This window comes from Pelobates fuscus, chromosome 13 (genome assembly GCF_036172605.1).
Source record: "Pelobates fuscus isolate aPelFus1 chromosome 13, aPelFus1.pri, whole genome shotgun sequence".
NCBI classification, from domain to species: domain Eukaryota; kingdom Metazoa; phylum Chordata; class Amphibia; order Anura; family Pelobatidae; genus Pelobates; species Pelobates fuscus.
Genome location: NC_086329.1, coordinates 94,307,155 through 94,330,954, shown reverse-complemented (window position 1 = coordinate 94,330,954; position 23,800 = coordinate 94,307,155). Strand labels below are relative to the sequence as shown.

Genomic DNA, 23,800 nt, shown 5'->3' with positions numbered 1-23,800 from the left:
CCCTTTAATTTTCCGCTTTTGTAGGCTCTCGGCTGTTGAATGGCTGTTTTCCTGTCATTTAAAACCAAGCATCATGGTGTGGGGTTTTACAAGTCCCAGTTCTTTTATAGTCTTCATACTCAAATCAGTAACATATAATAGCATGTACAGTATATAAGTGCCGCATTATAGGCTTATTCACTAAAGTGAGAATTGTTGGGAATTCAAAGGCCTAAGTAGCTGAACTGGCAGGAAAAGGGACTTGGAAGCACATTTTGTTAAACAACCCTAACCCAGAGAATTTCCAGAATTGTCACTTTAGTGAATAATTTGGAAGGTCTGCTACATAAACCAATCTGGGATTTTATTTACTGCGTCCAAGTAAAGAATACAATGTGTGTGTCTGTGTCCGCAATGAGACCCGCTAGCGTATAACTACATAGTAGCTGCTAAGACAGGTCGGACTCCGTTTGGGTGGATAGAACTCACTGCATCACTGATTCTGAGCACATTCACCAATGCCAAGGGGAAAAAAAAAATTAGGAAAAGGAGTCTAGCTACATGGTCTAACCAGGGACGTCTATTTCTGTGTGCCCTGAATTTGTGTTTTCAATTAAAAGAAACATGAGATATTGGAGACAGTGCTAGAAGGTTTAGCAATTTCCTTCCATTAAAAGATTAAATCAAGGATATATAGACACTGGTCTGCATCACACAAGCCTCTGCCAATGCATAGGAATCTTCAAGCAAATGTGAACTTTTAAGCCGCTTTGGACATTAACCCCTTAAGGACACATGAAGGAAATATTCCATCATGATTCCCTTTTATTCCAGAAGTTGTGTCCTTAAGGGGTTAAGGTTGTCATCTTTTGTAACTGTACCCTTAAAGCGGCACGGTCGTTGCTGTATTTTTTTTGTTTTTTCTTCTCTCCTGACTTTTTACTTCTTCATTGTGTCCCCTATCACTTTCAAATGCCTCATTTCAGGTTTGGGTCTTTTTTTCTCAGTACCACCATTTTATTTCTGCCTACACACCCTTCCCGCTGTTCAATTCCCACACATGCCAACTTCAGACCACTCCTCCAACATCATGGGGACAGCCCATAAACTATATAAGGTCATCACATGATGTTCAGCGCTCTCAGGTGTGCTGGCTGTCACCTTTTACATCCCCAGTCTGTCTCTTATAAAATGAAAAACGTAGAAAGCACAGTCAGAGCCGCAAACAACCAGTATACCAAAAATCAAAACAGAGCCATTGCGCATGCGCAGCCCTCAGAAAGGCCGAAGGCACATTACACAAAAATACAGAGGAAGGCTGGCTTGGAAAGGCGAGGGTTTGGGGAGAAATTGGGTAGGCAGGAGAAGTTACTCCAGCTTTATCCAGTGTCTAAGAAAGTCCAAGCGTAAGAAAAATACAAAGACAAAGTAATCCCTACTTTGTCTTTAACCCCTTAAGGACACATGACGTGTGTGACACGTCATGATTCCCTTTTATTCCAGAAGTTTGGTCCTTAAGGGGTTAATTCTCTTTCCATCTGATTCTAACCCAAAATATAAGACAAAGGAGGAAAGAGGAAGCGGTGGGGAAAAGGTAAGTACGATGAGCTGGTGCCACTTTAAAACTACAGGCTGAATGTGTTGAGAACAAGAGTCAAGTCATTATACAAAAAATAAACCCTTTCAGTATAACACCAAGAATACTTCACTGCATTTAAAGAGAATTTCAGTTTTGTTTTTCCATGTAGAAATTATTACCCCAGTCAAGAACTTGGACCTGCTTGTCTGTTAGTGGCATTTCGTGCTGGAACAGCACCTAAAAAAAAAACCCAGCAGCATAAAATCAAAGTAGAGAAAACTCCAACTACCTACCGAAATTTCACAACTCTGCAAACTTAAATGTTTAGTGAATAAGGCCCTTATGTTTAATGCTTAAAAGGGACATGCATCACTTGACAATTATTTTTTTAAGCCAGCAAACACTGAAATATACAAACCAAAATAAAGCAAGAAAAACAGGTAATTTCTTCCTGCTACTGCTCACAGAGACAGGAGACGTATCTGTAATATTGTTAAGCAAGCAAAGCAGGAAGGGGAATTGGATGTACTTGTCCATTTAGGGACAAATGACTTGGCTTGCAATGAGGTTTCAGAGGTTAAGGAAGTTTTTAGTGTTTTTGCCAATGATATACGGCAGGTTGCTTCCACATTGTCATTCTCTGAAGTTCTGCCTGTGCATAACACTCAGAATGACAGGCGGATGCGTATTAGGGACTTTAACTTGTGGCTTGGTGAATGGTGTCGGGAGCAAGGATTTGGCTTTATTGCTCATGGTAGCTCTGTTTGGAATGGAAATAAACTGTACAAAAAAGATGGTTTGCATCTTTCTCAAAAGGGAACAAATGTTCTCAGTGAGCAGTTCAGAGGTTTTGCTAGGATGTATTTAAACTAGGAGGGGGGGGCAAAAGGGTGATAAAACATCAATCCAATTGTCCCCCAAAACAAGGACAGAAGGTGCCTGTAGCAAGTGTGTTAAAAAATGATAAGCTTAGAGTCATGTCTACAAATGCTCGCAGTTTAGGGAATAAGATCCATGAACTTGTGGCAATAATGGCAACTGATAGTGTAAATTTAGTCGCTGTTACTGAGACATGGTATAATAAGAAAAATGACTGGGACATAGCAATACCAGGGTACTCTTTATATAGAAAAGACAGGGAAGGCAAGAAAGGGGGAGGGGTGGCCCTGTATGTAAAGGATAGCATAAAATCTAGCCTAATAAAGGTTAGTGAGGCGAACATAGAGTCCGTTTGGGTTACGTTAGAATTTGGTAATCACACAGTAACTCGTGTAGGTGTGATTTATAGGCCCCCAGGACAAATTGAAGAGTTAGATAATCTACTAGTTGAAGAAATAGCTAAAATGACAATGAAGGGGGAAGTTATCATCATGGGTGACTTTAATCTTCCTGATGTGAATTGGAAAACAAAAATAGCTACTTGTGCCAGGAGCACACATATTCTAAACTCCCTACTGGGATTGTCTCTAAAACAAGTCGTTGAGGAGCCAACTCGTAAAGAGGCCATACTAGATTTAGTGTTAACAAATGGAGATTTGGTATCAGATATTACTGTAGGTGAAAGTTTAGGATCCAGTGATCATCAGTCAGTGTGGTTTAATATAAGAACAGTGACTGAGTCACACCACACAAAAACAAAAGTTTTAGACTTTAGAAAAACAGACTTTTCTAAAATTAGAATATGTGTAAAGGAGTCATTATCAGACTGGAGCAATTTATATGGAGTCCAAAAGAAATGGGATTATTTAACCCCTTAAGGACACATGACATGTGTGACATGTCATGATTCCTTTTTATTCCAGAAGTTTGGTCCTTAAGGGGTTAAAAGTTGCACTACTGAAGGCAACAGAAAATTGCATTAGGCTTGTCAGTAAAAGCAAAAAATTCAAGAAACCACTGTGGTACTCCGCAGATGTGGCCAAAATAGTAAAAAACAAAAAGTTAGCATTTAGTAATTATAAAAAAACCCAGAGTGAGGAAGACAGAATGACCTATAAGATTAGGCAGAAAGAGGCTAAGCAAGTTATAAGAGCTTCCAAATCCCACACAGAAGAGAAAATAGCACAGTCAGTAAAAAAGGGGGACAAAACTTTTTTTAGATACATAAATGAGAAAAGAAAAGTAAAACAAGGATTAGTTAGATTAAAAACAAAAGAAGGAAGGTATGTAGATGAGGATAAAGGTCTAGCTGACTGCCTCAATGAATATTTTTGTTCGGTATTTACAGATGAAAATGAAGGAAAGGGACCTCAGTTAAGTAAAAGGATAAATGAGTCATTTATTACACGTGAGTTTACAGAGGAAGAGGTTCTATTTCAACTGTCAAAAGTAAAGACAAATAAGTCAATGGGACCTGATGGAATACACCCAAAGCTATTAAAAGAGCTTAGTGGTGTACTAGCAAAACCATTAACAGATTTATTTAACCAATCATTGATAACAGGAGTAGTCCCAGAAGATTGGAAGTTAGCGAATGTTGTACCCATTCACAAGAAAGGTAATAGGGAGGAGTCGGGCAACTATAGGCCAGTAAGCCTTACTTCAGTAGTGGGGAAAGTGATGGAAACCATGTTAAAGGATAGGATTGTTGAACATCTAAAAACACATGGATTTCAAGACCAGAGACAACATGGGTTTACTTCAGGGAGATCATGCCAAACTAATCTTATTCATTTTTTTGATTGGGTAACTAAAATTATAGATCAGGGTGGTGCAGTAGACATTGCTTACCTAGATTTCAGTAAGGCTTTTGACACTGTTGCACATAGAAGGCTTATCAATAAACTACAATCTTTGAGTTTGGATTCCAATATTGTTGAATGGGTAAGGCAGTGGCTGAGTGACAGGCAACAGAGGGTTGTAGTCAATGGAGTATATTCGAAGCTTGGGCTTGTCACCAGTGGGGTACCTCAGGGATCTGTACTTGGACCCATTCTCTTTAATATTTTTATTTGTGATATTGCAGAAGGTCTTGATGGTAAGGTGTGTCTTTTTGCGGATGATACTAAGATATGTAACAGGGTTGATGTTCCAGGAGGGATAAGCCAAATGGAAAATGATTTAGGTAAACTAGAAAAATGGTCAGAGTTGTGGCAACTGACATTTAATGTGGATAAGTGCAAGATAATGCATCTTGGACGTAAAAACCCAAGGGTAGAGTACAAAATATTTGATAGAGTCCTAACCTCAACATCTGAGGAAAGGGATTTAGGGGTGATTATTTCTGATTACTTAAAGGTAGGCAGACAATGTAATAGAGCAGCAGGAAATGCTAGCAGAATGCTTGGTTGTATAGGGAGAGGTATTAGTAGTAGAAAGAGGGAAGTGCTCATGCCATTGTACGGAACACTGGTGAGACCTCACTTGGAGTACTGTACACAGTACTGGAGACCCTATCTTCAGAAGGATATTGATACCTTAGAGAGAGTTCAAAGAAGGGCTACTAAACTGGTTCATGGATTGCAGGATAAAACTTACCAGGAAAGGTTAAAGGATCTTAACATGTATAGCTTGGAGGAAAGACGAGACAGGGGGGATATGATAGAAACATTTAAATACATAAAGGGAATCAACACAGTAAAGGAGGAGACTATATTTAAAAGAAGAAAAACTACCACAACAAGAGGACATAGTCTTAAATTAGAGGGACAAAGGTTTAAAAATAATATCAGGAAGTATTACTTTACTGAGAGGGTAGTGGATGCATGGAATAGCCTTCCAGCTGAAGTGGTAGAGGTTAACACAGTAAAGGAGTTTAAGCATGCGTGGGATAGGCATAAGGCTATCCTAACTATAAGATAAGGCCAGGGACTAATGAAAGTATTTAGAAAACTGGGCAGACTAGATGGGCCGAATGGTTCTTATCTGCCGTCACATTCTATGTTTCTATGTTTAATAAATGTTTATAAATTCACTATAAGCATGGTCAGATTGTATTATTGGACGCGGTTGGAGAGTTTCGTGAACCCCTCCCTCTTACCTGCCCATCTCAGTTTCAGACCAGTCCATTAATGACAAAAAAATAAACAAAATTCACCTATAACTTGTGTGACCCTTAGAGAGAAACCAGACACTGGAGCAGGTTCTGCATGATCATACTCCCTTTATTCTCACCCTGTCATGATTCTGCAATGTGAAGAGAACTTCCAGCTACACATATACATTTTTAAGGCATGCCCAATGCTTTTTTCCAGCATTCCTAGGGATAGGACAGTGATTGGTGAGATCAGTGTCTCCCCCTGGAGTGGGTGTGGAATGCATAAGGAAGAAGCAGCAGTGAAATGGGGAAAAAATAAAATCATATTAACCTGCTTTTTTTAGCTCACACAGTAAGGCAACAGTCTCATTCAAATCTAAAGTGATGCTTGTCCCTTTAAGAAACCACCCTAACCAAACTGAAAATCATCTATAACTTGTGTTACACTTTTTTTCCCCCCACGTTGATGTTCTATCTTCTTTTAAATTCATATTAAAGATTTAGCAAATGTCAAACCATCTCACCCCTAGCACTAACATTTCTCTCCTCTCTATGCTGCCTGCCAGGAGTAAAGGACAGAGTTTAGAACGAGTGAGAGTTGTTTATATTCACCGCCTAGAATATTAAGAATTCTAGGAATTGACATTTCCCCTTTATTGAAAGAGTTGAAAATGTCCCAACACATTTGTCGTTGATTAATGTTCAAACTACATGGGTTTTGGCAATACGTGGCAGAATCTATACCGTCAATGAAATTAAAAAGGACAATCTTTCTCTGCACACAGCTTGTCAAACATTTAGTGCGTCAAGTATTTTATTACAATTTTAACTTTCACAACAATGCCAGATTTGAAAAGTCCATTGTTTAGCACTTGTAAAAAATGTTATACATACCAGTTGTGTCTCATTTTTTGGTGTTGGACCCAAGGACCTAGAAAGTTGAATGTGTACATAAACAGGGTTATTCACTTAAAGGGACACTCCAGGCACCCAGACCACTTCTGCTCATTGGAGTGGTCTGGGTGCCAACTCCCACTACCCTTAACCCTGCAAGTGTAAATATTGCAGTTTTCATAAACTGGGTTAACTCCTCCTCTAGTGGCACGCTATGTGAGGACCTCCAGCGTCGCTGAAATCCCCATAGGAAAGCATTTTTTAATGCTTTCCTATGGGCAGGTCTAATGCCGCACACGCGCATTAGGTCTCCCCCGCCGGAGGAGCGTGGGCAGACCCTGAACCAGCGCCGAGGGACATCAGCGCTGTATACAGATAAGTCACTGAAGGGGTTTTAACCCCTTCAGCAACATGGGATGGGGGGTGGGAGGGAGAGGGGACTTGCAGTGCCATGAAAACTGTTTGTTTTCCTGGCACTGGAGATTCCCTTTAGGTGCAAGCTTTTGGGAACTCAAAGTGAATTTCCAGTTTTAGGCCAGGATACCTGAGCAGAAACCATAGATTTACTAGGAACATTTTAACATTACAGCTATTGCGGCCCAAAATGTTATATTAGCTGTTAATTCCTGACAATTACGTGAGCAACCTTAGATTGAAGCAGTCATGCAAATTTTCACTTACTGGATATTGCTCCCATGCACATTGCATACACCATATATTACAAAGATACGCGGTGTATTCAATGTAAAAATCCAGCTTTACTCCTTTTTCCCCCGTTCCAGCACTGCTATCTTCAAGCTTTGTGGGTGTTACTCTTAGTATAACACCTGCATACAGGCCTTCCTCCGCTCGAGCTCCTACCACAGTCGTCTTTGATTTGCCCTGCTTGGGAAGCATCCCCCAAAGCAGGGCAAATTACGTCAGTACACTGGCTTCATGCGCTGCGGTTGCTATGGGTGGAGAGCTGATGGACCTTTTCTGAACCATTATCAGTCAATGCCTTGGCACCAACTGACAGAAAAAAAAAAAAAAAAAACTATTTTTAAATGTTTTGTTTTCCTCCTGATCCATACATTTGCTAACAAAACTACTAGCACAATGTATAGATAGAATCGTATGCACAATCTAATAAGCATCATTTTTGTTGGACATGACAGGTGCCCTTTAACATAATTTTAAACGTTAAGTACCCAGTGATGCAAACCTCTCTATGAGATTCTATCTCCCAGCATCATTTAGTCAAGCGCATTAATTTCAATACTTCATACCACATCATTTGAGCAAGCTGGATGAGGGCAGGATTATAAGTTTAGCGGTAAACAGCAGGAGCGATATCTATAGGCTAACCCCGTACCAAGTTGTCAGTACAAAGACAGCTTCTATAAACAGAAATTCTTATAAAATGTAACAGTCACCAGAAAAACCAATAATGTCATCTTGTTCAGTGTGTAAAGAACACATCTCTGTAACTAGGGGTTTTAACACACATGACATACTTAAATGAGTCAGGGATATTTACAGCTGGAGAGCACATAACCATTACCCTGCACATAAAACATGCAATTACATTTCTTAAAGAAGAAAAGCTTGGCCTAATACCGATCAGCTGTCATTCTGCACACTGTCACTTTAACAAAACAAAAAAACACAATGGAACAGACAGTGGGAGAAAAACAGTGCATGTTACACATTCCTATTGCACACAATGACTTATTATGGATTTTACAAAAACAACAAACCTTTTGTCCTAAATCACGAGGGAAGCACACAATTAAAAACAAAGGAAGCAAAAATAAACATTTCTCTTTTTTATTAAAGAATATATTTTTGTGTTTTACAGAAAAATGTGGTTTAAACAATTAGAACTTTTCTAATCAATGTTGAAGGGGAAAAAAATAAAGTAAAAAGTTAACCCGACCTGATAATGTGTCACGCAAGTAGAACTAATTGCACTACACCATACTGATCACAGAATAGTTACGGGTGTGTTGTGTCGAGTGACTTTCCATTAAAAGTGGAGGACGGCATGTATCAATGACCTGTTCTAAAATAACCATATAAGCACAACAGAATGTTTATGGAGCGAGAGCCAAGGTCCCTGATTGGCCCAAAACACTTTCAATGCTAATATTCCCTTCTCAAGTATACAGAGACACTATAGTTTTAGGGGATTCCCTTTGGACAAGACAATAAGAGTTAGACCACTAAAATAGATGGCTTTCCAAGCACAATGATCTAAGGATTGCAACCAAAAACAAAATTCATGTTTGTCATCAATCAACTGATAAGATCGAGTAGAGGAGGATGAAGTCAATATTGAACGCACACGGTCATGGAAAGAGTTAAAGGGACACTGTAGTCACCTAAACAACTTTAGCTTAATGAAGCAGTTTTAGTGTATAGATCATGCCTCTCAGGTTTCACTACATTTTAGGAGTTAAATCACTTGGTTTCTGTTTATGCAGCCATTGCCACACCTCCCCTGGCTCTGAATGACAGAGCCTGCATGAAAAAAGAAAAAAAAAGTTTCACTTTCAATCAGATGTAATTTACCTTAAACAATTGTATCTCTTGCTCTGCAAATTGAACTTTAATCACATACAAGAGGGTCTTGCAGGGTCTAGCAAGCTATTAACATAGCAGGGGAAAGAAAATCTAAATTAAATAGAACTTGCAATAAAGGAAGGATAAACATTAGATAACTCTTTACAGGAAGTTTTTATGAAGGCTGTATAATTCACATGCAGGGAGGTGTGACTAGGGTTCATAAACAAAGTGATGAAACTCCTAAATGGCAGAGAATTGAGCAGTGAGGCTGCAGGGGCATGTTCTATACACCAAAACTGCTTCATTAAGCTACAGTTGTTTTGGAGACTATAGTGTCCCTTTAACTTTTTAAATTCGTGACCAGACAGGATACAGCTCATAACATTCACTGCAGCACAGTAATAAAGCACCTTTAAGGATGCATAGATCTGGTCAATAGAATGAAAGGGATTCCCCCTAATGATCAAGTCTATGTTCAAAGACTGGGCTTCTCAATCCAGTCCAAGAACCCCTAATGATCCAGGAGTAGGAATTGTTCTCAATCTTGCTCCTGCAAGGATACCACTAAAGCTAAACACCATCTGTGGTTCTTAAGACTAGTTTAAAGACAACTGTTACAGTGAATCATCGTTGCATCTGAGATCAGATTTTAGCATCTAAATCTATAACAGAGCATTTTATCTGCCCTTTCCACATTTCCCACACAGATCTTGCTGGAATTTAAATATACTTCCCACTTTATAGTCTGGACAAAGAACTAGTTGTCCCTCATTGCAAAAAACAGAAACTCTCTACAATAGGAAGAGGGCAAATAAAAAATAAAAAAAAGTTCCTTGTCCTATCTGCGATCCCTCATCTGAACAAAACCAAGTTTTAGCAGTTAACAAGATGGCAAATCATTTGAAAAGGCTGCAATGCTAGCCAGTAGCGATGACACATTAAATGTTACTAGGACACTTTGATTTTATATCAAAAAGTAACCCCCTAACGTTTCACGTGAAGAGCGAGAGAAATGTCTCCCAATATTCTAGATTCCCTTTTCAGAAGGGAAACCCAAGGGAACGGAACCCTGTCATTTTCTAACCTAGACTATTAAAACAAAGACAAATATTAGTATGTCCCTTTGAAAACTGCATAATGTGTGTAAATAGAGGTCCGAGTTACACATACTGACAATATGGGGAACATCTAACAAGAAGTTTCCTTTTGGTAACTGGTATAGTTGTATCAGTAGCTTTGCTGGAAAGTTTGTAAAGTTAGAGTGTAGCAGGTGATTGTAACAATCATTTCTGTACAGAGTCCAAATTCTACCTGCTTTCCAACAGACACACTTTCAAGGTCGATGATACTAACAAGAACAGGATTCGGTTCACCTTTTGAGCCGAAAATACTTTGTGTCTAACTTTGCACTTTACACTGCAGGAGTGAAAGCATCAGTTAGCCTTATACTAGGAAACATTGTGAGAAGGATTCAGCCTTTTAGATTGTATCTACATTGGAGTTATTGAATGTGGGGAATAAACCATCCAACTCATTCCATAAACGGAAGTAAAAAAAAAAAAAATGTATATATGTATTTTTAAAGTTTTGTTCAATTTAAATAATTGCTTGGAGAGGCAATTTAAGAAAAAGTTGCCGATATGTTAAATTAATTTGTGAATTTAATGATGGGTGTTGTTTTATCACCGGAGGTGTTCAATCATATGGCGGCAATACTGGCAGAGGAGAGGAGCGTTAGAGCCAGTACGATGATTCCAGACTGCTGCACCTGGGGGATCTTCAAACATTTGCCCAAGTCCCAAATCTGCAGGGAAACAAACAAAGGATGGTCATAAATCACATGGACCTCGTGGAACCACCAGCACATTGGAATTGGCCATGCTCCCAAATTTCACACAGAATGTACTCACCAAATGTCTTATCCCATTCCAGGTGTGGAACGTAAAAGGGAACGCCAAGGCAAATTTAGCTGAGTAGATCAGAGCTGGCCCCATACTTAAGGACTTAATCAGTTCCAGGTATGAGGCAAAGTCTCCAGGAAGAGCTAAAGCAGCTAATCCAAACAAAGACACACCTGGGGTAAGAAGTCAAGAAAGAATCATTAGACAGGGAAGTATATATTCATTCCGTCTCAACACAACTAGAATTCCTTTAGAATAATAACCCACATAACTAATGGTTTAAATGCTTATAGAGTGTCCCTTCAAATTAAAAAAAATTCTAGAGAAGGCAATATTTTGTCAAGAATAAAACAAAACTCCTTAATCAGAAGCAACATATATACAGGAACACACTATGCACGGAGCAGGGCAATATTAAATATAAGGACACAGGAGGTTCATTAATACATTATTACACCATATACCAATTATGAAGGTGTTTAAAAAAACTCTGATCTTATTTTCGGTTGTTGGTTTAATATCAGGTCTAGAATTTGTTTTTGGTTTTTTTAATGAAAACGTCTGAAGCCAAGCTAAACAAAATTAACAGCATTAACTGGAAAAGTAAAATTCGGTCTAATCATTTCGTTATACACAATAGGGCAACGAATACCAGGTTTAAGAAAAGTTCTCACCAAGACTCAGCCCTACTCCGGTGCCTCTGTGTGTGATAGACATCATCATTGGTAATGACCACCTGCAACAGAGAACATAAGGAATTAGAAGAGGGCATTTAAAACAATATTCAAATATTTCGGATAATGAAAAATAAAATCAATATAGCCCTCCATACCGCAATATAAAAATTAATTGAAATTTTTCAAGAAATGTTCACACTGAAACTTTGACCATACTTGGAATTCTTGAAGTCTCTCTCTTAACCCACGGTTAGTACTGTATATACAGTGTTTTAACGGACTGGAATAGATATTTCAGGTTCATTATGATGCTTTAGAACTTCTACAGGTTGATAAAGTGCTGTAGGACGGTGCTAAACTTCTAGGGGTCTAGAAGTAGAGTAGACAGTTACATACCAACGTTATACACATGCATTGAACATTGGGCTTTAAGTGAAAGGTTTAAACCCAGTGTCTGGACAGGCAGCAAGCAAAAAGCAAAGGAAAACTGTAACAAATATGAACCCAGTAATGAATGATGACATTTAAGACATTAATAAGTATTGAGTTACGACTAGTTGTGTCATTGAGGTGCGTGTTAATATTAAAAAAAAAAAAAAAAGTGTAGAGATTTGGCTCTAGGTAGCAGCAGACATTTGTGTCAGTCTGGTAAACACAAGTTGAAAATAAACGGTCGCTAGAACTAGTGAACTATATATTTTACAGAAACATTAATAACGCTGGCCAGTATTGCAGTGTTACATTTTAATGTAATCATTTTATTTTTATTTGATCATTAATTATGAATCAAGAGGCTTTATTGAGGAAAACCAAAAAGAGATTGGGGTAGTTGGGTTAAAACATAACATTTTCTATCAACATAAAGTGGTGGGTGGCACAGCAGGCACAAGCTGCTTCGGACGGTGCCCAGTGAAGCCGTGTTAGCACATTCTGAGCAGGGGCTTCAAGAGAATGTGGCAGGAATGTGCCCGAGGGGGGAGATGCAGAGTGCACGCTTCTCACCCCGGCTCCCTAGATAGCAGAGTTATTCATGCTGCCGTGGGGAGCTGGTATTTGAGCGGGTGGTTGAATGGCAGATTTTGGCAGAAAAAGCCTAGTGGGGAAAAAAGCACAGAGCAGTGAGAAGAGAAAAGAGGGAGGGTTGGGGTTGAAAAGAATGCTTTCTTTATCCTTGGGTAGCAAATGCCCACTCTGTGTCTGCAAAAGGAGAGGAATTTCCAGCGTTAGAGCTGTACAATGGAATCAAACATGGAAAATCATCAGCTTGGTTTTGAGAACAGAAGATTGAAGCTATAACATTATAAATATAGTATAGTTTGTTCAGCCTTGTCTCTCCAAGTCATTCGAGAGGGCTAGACAGATCGCAATAGCATATTAGAGGTTATGACAAAAACATAGCATTTTACAAACACAAATGGGTCATATATTTGTTACATTATTTGTGAGCATATCATATTTTCAGCTCTAGTCCAAAACAAAAAAAATAATTAAAAGAGATTGGTTTTGTTAGTAGCAGAGAGCCAACAGGTGTGCTTAATTATAGAATGGGGCTAGCTGACAACGTGGAATTTACATACAACATAACGACAGAGCCCAGATGTGAAGAAGGCCCTGCTCAAACAAGCTTACAATCTATCAATATACAACGGTAAAGCAAAAAACAAAAACACCACGTTGGGGTTCTGCTGACATCAAAATTAAACACAGATTTTCGCTTTCCTTCATTGTTGTATGCCCAAGTTTATGGCATTATTTTCCCCATACACAGATTTTATTTTCTCCTTATATCAATAGACACAGTAGTAGAAGGTAGAGGTTAAGACATACATCCCATGTCTACATTCACAGCCCACATACAGAGCAGTGGGTTCAGAGCGAGTACCCAGGCTTGTCAGCAGGAGTTGCCAATACATTGGACAGGAATCTCGCACAGTTTGCCTGGCTATTAAAAGAGCACACTTTGTTTGATTTTGTGTCTGTTGGATATGTTACATCTGACAGATATTCGTTTAGTTTTTGGTTTGTTTGAGAGGATACCGATCTTTCTGCTGTGTTATATTGCGTTATCACTATATATAAGTCTATTCATTAAAGAATATTCAGCTACCGTTCATGTAAAAGTGCTCCATGAACAATCTAATCTAAGAGCATGTTCAAGGACGGCGTCCAGCATCGGAATACTCTGCATTCTGATGTATTTCAATAGTAGAATCTGTTTCCACCTGAGGGCTGTTTCATTGACTTTCACTAGCAGGCCTGCACATTACAAAATGTTTATCAGAAAGGGCAGTGTTTTCACTTGTAAGGCTGCATTGGCAGCGTCTGTGGCCCAGCTAGACTTTCCCTTTTATATTATCCCACAATTGTGCTTCAACAAAGGATTAGTATTCGAGGGACCCCGTGTGGTTTTCTCAAGTTGAAGGTGTTGACACAGGTTTCGGAATCGCCCTTTTGGGGGCCCTGAGCAGCTATCTCAGTCTGAGGTACATTTCTGCAAAACAGGGAAAGTTCTAAAACTCAAAGCAAGTGCTGAAACACACTCGCAGCTTATAGAAGCTGAACAGACGGCGACAGCAGCCGCCACCACGAAGAAAGCAAGTATGGTTTCTGACAATCTAGGGGGTGGACACAAGATGGGAGCCATGAAGGAGCAATGTGGGGGAATAAAATGAATGGCTACAAGGAGCAATAAGGGGTTTATGTATGTGAGAGTCATGCTTCAGTTGGCAGCATATCCACCCTTGTGTGGCAGCTGGGGGCTATAAAATAATCAGTGGGTGGGGGTACTCTATTGTCCATAAAAAAATAAAATTTCAAAAAAATCAATTTGTGCCCATGCAGGGCTCCGGTAAAAAATTCAAGGTTGGTAAAGCATTTATAAAGGCATTTTCATGCTTTGAATTGTGAGTTAGAATGATCTGACACGTAAGACTTGCCCTGTAATTTCTCTTGAGAGGCAACACTAGCAGCAATATAGATTGGATAATTAATATAGGGGCCAGGATTTCCAAAGTTCCCCATACAGAGCAAAATAGATTTTCTATTTTCCCCATTTGCTGCAGGGCCATTCACACTTTAGTAAAATAGACTAGAAAATATAAAAAATTATAACAAATTATAGCTCCCCTTTCAAATAAAAGATAATGTTTAATGTCACCTTAAAAGAGCAAAAGGCTTATTTCTGCACTTCCATCAACCGATGTTGGTAATTATTGCAGAATATAAAGTTCAACCACTTACCCATAGATTGTAATGTGAGGAGACAACGGGCGACTGAGACGTGTGTTTTTGGCCCAGTAGCGATCCATCTCCTGCTGGGCTGAAGTCCCCATGGGCACAGCACTGATAAGAGGAGAATGTTAGTGTATTCTATAGTTGATCATAAAGGAACAATCAGAGCTGCGGATTACGAATACAAGAAAAGCTCATTTTTAACCCTAAATTGGTGAACCCCATTAAAGAGAACCAATATTCTAGAGATGTCAGATGGTAAAAGGTCCCTATAACCAGACTAAACAGATGGAAATCATTAAATCTATATTTAACATGTTACTCCAACTACTTTTGCTTTTAGAAGTGGTCGTGGTGGTATGAATCTGTACGTGCAGTATTTCTGCTTAAAACACTGAACATACAGACATATTTGCACTTTTGTTCCGGGAGCTAGTTGAGCCTCAACACACATGACTTGGGGAGCTTGGATCTCTGTTACAGACGGCCCAATGTAAATCTTATGCAAAAAAATAGGTCTGTTGGCTGTACACACAATGCCGTGGCAACAGATGTTATCAGTTCCTAACCTTGAAGCAGCGCTGGGAGTGCACTTGCTAGAGGAATCCCACCCTCAGCACGCTCTCTCCATTACCAGCTATTCTTTTTTTTCCCCCTCCATTGTCCATGCACCACTCTATACCCACTCTGGCTCAGAGCGCATGCATGAAAAGAATTTGATTGGACCACAGAGGTGGAAGGAGTGACGTCAAGCCGTGACTGGAAGGCACCAAAACTAGCCTCACCTGGTGCTGGATTCCACTTTTTTTAATATCACAAGGGGGGTACCGAATGTAGAATATTCTACATTAAGTTAGTAGTTTGGCTAAAAAGAGTTGGAGTAAATGTATTACAGCTTAAACAAAATCCTTTACACTGAAACAGGATTAAAAATAGTGGGTACATTGGGATATTACAGTCCAACCTTTTAAGGAGTCAATCTATTGCATGCGCTTTTGTATGACACTAAAATCAACTTTCTTGATAAACTAGTATTGATCAAGGCTAAGCAAACTGGAGACCTTTACTCCAGTAATGATACAGAGGCACAGTTGTGTTTGGTGCTTCCTTTCCTAGCTCAGTAATGCTCTAACCAATTTATCTGGGTGTGGGAAAGATTAATGGTCACTTAGTTCCAGTCCTTCCATAAACCAGAGTTTCAAATTCTTTATTAAACCATTCGCCCAAGTTACTGTACCTCTAGTCTAAATTGCGTGTAACAAGCAAGTAGTAATCTCAGTTTTTCAAGGCTCCGAAAAAAAACTGAAAAAACTCCTGAATATGGCAATACTGGTAGGTTTTCGCAGAATATAGGATGGACTGTATAAACGCTAAACTGCTCAAAGGAACCCGCATTCTGAAAGGTTGACAGCTCTCCTACTTACTGTTTCATGCAGAAGACAGGTCTGAATTGGGTACGGAGACACTGACGGCCTGCATGCCTGCAACATAGAAAGTCAGGTCAGAATGCAGATTTATGTAGAGGTCTTTGATTTCGTTTTTAAGGGATTCCTTCCTCAGTACACCAGACCCGTGATTGCACAGATCTCCACCATTCCCAGCACTTGGTCCTGACACTATCTTTACAGGAACACAGGGGCTTTCCCCCCCTGGTATCAATAGAGTGTATCTGGAGCCATCTGCTCTTACATGCATGTCACCACTTACCACACAGTCTTTAATACGTATTTTAAAAGGTGTATTTATTTGTGTCATTTCATACAACATTTCTCTGACATGTACAACTGTGCCCACAATTACAGTTTGTCAGTACTCATATGTAAAGTCTTATTAGCAAGGAGTATACTTAAGTTCCTATTTAGTAGTTCCCTACCCTTTGTCACTATATTCCTACTCCCCCCCCCCCCCCACAATAACCCTGCTTCTACATATGGAAATTCACTTCAGCAAGAATCACTATATTGCTGTACCCAGTGATGCACTCCAATCAATGTCACTACATACTTGTATGCCCTTCAACTAAAATACAGGCCCTACTCAAAGATACACAATATTCATACCCCTAATCAGATACACTCTAATGCCTCCACCATAATAAACATCAGTCACTATTGAGAGATGTTTGCCCTTGTCACTATACCCCAGCCCTTACATGTCACTATATGCCAAGTCCCAGGCATTACTCTTGCCCCTGCCACTACAGCCCTCCCAAACCAGTGGCAATCATTCGTCTGCCACTATAACCTTGTCCATACCTATTGATACCCATGCCTCTGACACTATAACCTTGTCCATACCTATTGATACCCATTCCTCTGACACTATAAGCCTTCTCTACCCTGTAATACCCATATCCTGACCATTACCTCTCCCTATCCAGTGCTACCCCTGTTTCAGCCAGGGGTGCCCATGCCATCCCCAGCCAGGGGTGCCCATGCCATCCCCAGCCAGGGGTGCCCATGCCATCCCCAGCCAGGGGTGCCCATGCCATCCCCAGCCAGGGGTGCCCATGCCATCCCCAGCCAGGGGTGCCCATGCCATCCCCAGCCAGGGGTGCCCATGCCATCCCCAGCCAGGGGTGCCCATGCCATCCCCAGCCAGGGGTGCCCATGCCATCCCCAGCCAGGGGTGCCCATGCCATCCCCAGCCAGGGGTGCCCATGCCATCAATAATCAGGGATACCCATGCCATCCCTAGCCAGGGGTGCCCATGCCATCAATAATCAGGGATACCCATGCCATCCCTAGCCAGGGGTGCCCATGACATCCCCAGCCAGGGGTGCCCATGACATCCCCAGCCAGGGGTGCCCATGACATCCCCAGCCAGGGGTGCCCATGACATCCCCAGCCAGGGGTGCCCATGACATCCCCAGCCAGGGGTGCCCATGACATCCCCAGCCAGGGGTGCCCATGACATCCCCAGCCAGGGGTGCCCATGACATCCCCAGCCAGGGGTGCCCATGACATCCCCAGCCAGGGGTGCCCATGACATCCCCAGCCAGGGGTGCCCATGACATCCCCAGCCAGGGGTGCCCATGACATCCCCAGCCAGGGGTGCCCATGACATCCCCAGCCAGGGGTGCCCATGACATCCCCAGCAAGGGGTGCCAATTACATCAATAGTCAGGGGTGCCCATGACATCCCTAGTCAGGGGTGCCCATGACATCCCTAGCCAGGGGTGCCCATGACATCCCTAGCCAGGGGTGCCCATGACATCCCTAGCCAGGGGTGCCCATGACATCCCTAGCCAGGGGTGCCCATGACATCCCTAGCCAGGGGTGCCCATGACATCCCTAGCCAGGGGTGCCCATGACATCCCTAGCCAGGGGTGCCCATGACATCCCTAGCCAGGGGTGCCCATGACATCCCTAGCCAGGGGTGCCCATGCCATCCATAGCCAGGGGTGCCCATGCCATCCATAGCCAGGGGTGCCCATGCAATCTCCAGTCAGGGGTGCCCATGCCATCCATAGCCAGGGGTGCCCATGCCATCCATAGCGAGGGGTGCCCATGCCATCTCCAGTCAGGGGTGCCCATGCCATCCATAGCCAGGGGTGCCCATGCCATCCATAGCCAGGGGTGCCCATGCCATCCATAGCCAGGGGTGCCCATGCCATCCATAGCCAGGGGTGCCCATGCCATCCATAGCCAGGGGTGCCCATGCCATCCATAGCCAGGGGTGCCCATGCCATCCATAGCCAGGGGTGCCCATGCCATCCATAGCCAGGGGTGCCCATGCCATCCATAGCCAGGGGTGCCCATGCCATCCATAGCCAGGGGTGCCCATGCCATCCATAGCCAGGGGTGCCCATGCCACCCATAGCCAGGGGTGCCCATGCCACCCATAGCCAGGGGTGCCCATGCCATCCATAGCCAGGGGTGCCCATGCCATCCATAGCCAGGGGTGCCCATGCCATCCATAGCCAGGGGTGCCCATGCCATCCATAGCCAGGGGTGCCCATGCAATCTCCAGCCAGGGGTGCCCATGCCACCCATAGCCAGGGGTGCCCATGCCACCCATAGCCAGGGGTGCCCATGCCACCCATAGCCAGGGGTGCCCATGCCACCCATAGCCAGGGGTGCCCATGCCACCCATAGCCAGGGGTGCCCATGCCACCCATAGCCAGGGGTGCCCATGCCACCCATAGCCAGGGGTGCCCATGCCACCCATAGCCAGGGGTGCCCATGCCACCCATAGCCAGGGGTGCCCATGCCACCCATAGCCAGGGGTGCCCATGCCACCCATAGCCAGGGGTGCCCATGCCACCCATAGCCAGGGGTGCCCATGCCACCCATAGCCAGGGGTGCCCATGCCACCCATAGCCAGGGGTGCCCATGCCACCCATAGCCAGGGGTGCCCATGCCACCCATAGCCAGGGGTGCCCATGCCACCCATAGCCAGGGGTGCCCATGCCACCCATAGCCAGGGGTGCCCATGCCACCCATAGCCAGGGGTGCCCATGCCACCCATAGCCAGGGGTGCCCATGCCACCCATAGCCAGGGGTGCCCATGCCACCCATAGCCAGGGGTGCCCATGCCACCCATAGCCAGGGGTGCCCATGCCATCCATAGCCAGGGGTGCCCATGCCATCCATAGCCAGGGGTGCCCATGCCATCCATAGCCAGGGGTGCCCATGCCATCCATAGCCAGGGGTGCCCATGCCATCCATAGCCAGGGGTGCCCATGCCATCCATAGCCAGGGGTGCCCATGCCATCCATAGCCAGGGGTGCCCATGCCATCCATAGCCAGGGGTGCCCATGCCATCCATAGCCAGGGGTGCCCATGCCATCCATAGCCAGGGGTGCCCATGCCATCCATAGCCAGGGGTGCCCATGCCATCCATAGCCAGGGGTGCCCATGCCATCCATAGCCAGGGGTGCCCATGCCATCTCCAGTCAGGGGTGCCCATGCCATCCATAGCCAGGGGTGCCCATGCCATCCATAGCCAGGGGTGCCCATGCCATCCATAGCCAGGGGTGCCCATGCCATCCATAGCCAGGGGTGCCAATGCCATCCATAGCCAGGGGTGCCAATGCCATCCATAGCCAGGGGTGCCCATGCCATCCATAGCCAGGGGTGCCCATGCCATCCATAGCCAGGGGTGCCCATGCCATCTCCAGTCAGGGGTGCCCATGCCATCCATAGCCAGGGGTGCCCATTCCATCCATAGCCAGGGGTGCCCATGCCATCCATAGCCAGGGGTGCCCATGCCATCCATAGCCAGGGGTGCCCATGCCATCCATAGCCAGGGGTGCCCATGCCATCCATAGCCAGGGGTGCCCATGCCATCTATAGCCAGGGGTGCCCATGCCATCCCCAGCCAGGGGTGCCCATGCCATCCCCAGCCAGGGGTGCCCATGCCATCCATAGCCAGGGGTGCCCATGCCATCCATAGCCAGGGGTGCCCATGCCATCTATAGCCAGGGGTGCCCATGCCATCCCTAGCCAGGGGTGCCCATGCCATCTATAGCCAGGGGTGCCCATGCCATCCCCAGCCAGGGGTGCCCATGCCATCCCCAGCCAGGGGTGCCCATGCCATCCATAGCCAGGGGTGCCCATGCCATCTATAGCCAGGGGTGCCCATGCCATCCCTAGCCAGGGGTGCCCATGCCATCTATAGCCAGGGGTGCCCATGCCATCCCTAGCCAGGGGTGCCATGCCATCGCGAGCCATGATTCTGCCCCCATACAGTCAGTAAGGTTCCCCATGGCTGACATTGTCTCTGACACTAACTCCCACCCAGGACACTTGGTAAATCATTGCTCTGTATGTCCAGCTATGTCCTCCCGCTATATCCCTGCCCTAACCCAGGAGCCCGGTCTCCCCCGCACGCAGCCCGGTCACCCCCCGGTATTACTGCCCCCAGAAGGCAAAAGTCACCTCAATAACAAAGACGCCATCTTGGACAGTCTGGAACTGACGTCACAGCCCCGCGATTCCCTCCCAACCTTGACTTTGCCAAAAACAGCCCCTCCCCCTCTACGCTGATTGGCCCGCGCTATCAGTGGGCGGGGACTCAGCACGAGCCGCTAGTGAGGTCACCCCTAATGAGCCAAAACCACGTGGTCAGCTGTCACTGCCAGGGGAGAGCCACAGCTGTGCTGGAACTACAACTCCCGTGATGCTCTGCCAGCCTTTACAAACATATGGGAGAGGGGGTCACTGACTTACCTCAGATAATTAGTACATGTTCTAATAGTGGGGGGGTCACTGACTTACCTCAGATAATTAGTACATGGTCTAATAGTGGGGGGTCACTGACTTACCTCAGATAATTAGTACATGGTCTAATAGTGGGGGGTTCACTGACTTACCTCAGATAATTAGTACATGGTCTAATAGTGGGGGAGTCACTGACTTACCTCAGATAATTAGTACATGGTCTAATAGTGGGGGGGGGGGGGGTCACTGACTTACCTCAGATAATTAGTACATGGTCTAATAGTGGGGGAGTCACTGACTTACCTCAGATAATTAGTACATGGTCTAATAGTGGGGGAGTCACTGACTTACCTCAGATAATTACTACGTGGTCTAATAGTCGGGGTCACTGACTTACCTCAGATAATTAGTACATGGTCTAATAGTGGGGGAGTCACTGACTTACCTAAGATAATTACTACGTGGTCTAATTGTCGGGGTCACTGACTTACCTCAGATAATTAGTACATGGTCTAATAGTGGGGGAGTCACTGACTTACCTCAGAGAATTAGTACATGGTCTAATAGTGGGGGGTCACTGACTTACCTCAGATAATTAGTACATGGTCTAATAGTGGGGGGGGGTCACTGACTTACCTCAGATAATTAGTACATGGTCTAATAGTGGGGGAGTCACTGACTTACCTCAGATAATTAGTACATGGTCTAATAGTGGGGGAATCACTGACTTACCTCAGATAATTAGTACGTGGTCTAATAGTCGGAGTCACTGACTTACCTCAGATAATTCGTACATGGTCTAATAGTGGGGTTCACTGACTTACCTCAGATAATTAGAACATGCTCTAATAGTGGGGGTCACTGACTTACCTCAGATAATTAGTACATGGTCTAATAGTGGGGGTCACTGACTTACCTCAGATAATTAGTACATGGTCTAATAGTGGGGGTCACTGACTTACCTCAGATAATTAGTACATGGTCTAATAGTGGGGGGGTCACTGACTTACCTCAGATAATTAGTACATGGTCTAATAGTGGGCGGGTCACTGACTTACCTCAGATAATTAGTACATGGTCTAATAGTGGGGGTCACTGACTTACCTCAGATAATTAGTACATGGTCTAATAGTGGGGGAGTCACTGACTTACCTCAGATAATTAGTACATGGTCTAATAGTGGGGGGGTCACTGACTTACCTCAGATAATTAACACATGGTCTAATAGTGGGGGTCACTGACTTACCTCAGATAATTAGTACATGGTCTAATAGTGGGGGAGTCACTGACTTACCTCAGATAATTAGTACATGGTCTAATAGTGGGGGTCACTGACTTACCTCAGATAATTAGTACATGGTCTAATAGTGGGCGGGTCACTGACTTACCTCAGATAATTAGTACATGGTCTAATAGTGGGGGTCACTGACTTACCTCAGATAATTAGTACATGGTCTAATAGTGGGGGAGTCACTGACTTACCTCAGATAATTAGTACATGGTCTAATAGTGGGGGGGGCACTGACTTACCTCAGATAATTAACACATGGTCTAATAGTGGGGGTCACTGACTTACCTCAGATAATTAGTACATGGTCTAATAGTGGGGGGTCACTGACTTACCTCAGATAATTAGTACATGGTCTAATAGTGGGGGGGTCACTGACTTACCTCAGATAATTAGTACATGGTCTAATAGTGGGGGTCACTGTCTTACCTCAGATAATTATTACATGGTCTAATAGTGGGGGAGTCACTGACTTACCTCAGATAATTAGTACATGGTCTAATCGTGGGGGGTCACTGACTTACCTCAGATAATTAGTACATGGTCTAATAGTGTGGGGGGGTCACTGACTTACCTCAGATAATTAGTACATGGTCTAATAGTGGGGGAGTCACTGACTTACCTCAGATAATTAGTACATGGTCTAATAGTGGGGGTCACTGACTTACCTCAGATAATTAGTACATGGTCTAATAGTGGGGGAGTCACTGACTTACCTCAGATAATTAGTACATGGTCTAATAGTGGGGGGTCACTGACTTACCTCAGATAATTAGTACATGGTCTAATAGTGGGGGGTCACTGACTTACCTCAGATAATTTGTACATGGTCTAATAGTGGGGGAGTCACTGACTTACCTCAGATAATTAGTACATGGTCTAATAGTGGGGGAGTCACCGACTTACCTCAGATAATTAGTACATGGTCTAATAGTGGCGGTCACTGACTTACCTCAGATAATTAGTACATGGTCTAATAGTGGGGGAGTCACTGACTTACCTCAGATAATTAGTACATGGTCTAATAGTTGGGGGGGTCACTGACTTACCTCAGATAATTAGTACATGGTCTAATAGTGGGGGTCACTGACTTACCTCAGATAATTAGTACATGGTCTAATAGTGGGGGGGTCACTGACTTACCTCAGATAATTAGTACATGGTCTAATAGTGGGGGGGTCACTGACTTACCTCAGATAATTAGTACATGGTCTAATAGTGGGGGGTCACTGACTTACCTCAGATAATTAGTACATAGTCTAATAGTGGGGGAGTCACTGACTTACCTCAGATAATTAGTACATGGTCTAATAGTGGGGGGGTCACTGACTTACCTCAGATAATTAGTACATGGTCTAATAGTGGGGGGTCACTGACTTACCACAGATAATTAGTACATGGTCTAATAGTGGGGGAGTCACTGACTTACCTCAGATAATTAGTACATAGTCTAATAGTGGGGAATCACTGACTTACCTCAGATAATTAGTACATGGTCTAATAGTGGGGGGGTCACTGACTTACCTCAGATAATTAGTACATGGTCTAATAGTGGGGGGTCACT

The 23,800-nt window shown here is 43.7% G+C and overlaps 1 protein-coding gene across 1 annotated transcript; it reads right to left on the bottom strand.

Annotated features, from left to right (window-relative positions):
• Positions 1-8,223: 8,223 nt before the first annotated feature.
• On the bottom strand, positions 8,224-20,756 carry SDHC (succinate dehydrogenase complex subunit C). Its single transcript, XM_063440438.1, has 6 exons — positions 20,667-20,756; positions 16,209-16,265; positions 14,794-14,895; positions 11,551-11,612; positions 10,886-11,049; positions 8,224-10,779 (listed from the first exon to the last, which is right to left on the bottom strand). The coding sequence occupies exons 1-6, from the start codon at positions 20,684-20,686 to the stop codon at positions 10,675-10,677; spliced, it is 510 nt and encodes a 169-aa protein (XP_063296508.1). The 5' UTR covers positions 20,687-20,756; the 3' UTR covers positions 8,224-10,674.
• Between the last annotated feature and the right edge of the window lie 3,044 nt (positions 20,757-23,800).

Coding starts and splice junctions, on each gene's coding strand:
- SDHC (XM_063440438.1), bottom strand. CDS start 20,686: ATGGCGTCTTTGTTATTGAG. Junction 14,896..16,208: donor CCTGTCTTCTGCATGAAACA/GTAAGTAGGAGA, acceptor TCCTCTTATCAG/TGCTGTGCCCATGGGGACTT. Junction 11,613..14,793: donor CCTCACATTACAATCTATGG/GTAAGTGGTTGA, acceptor TCTCTGTTGCAG/GTGGTCATTACCAATGATGA.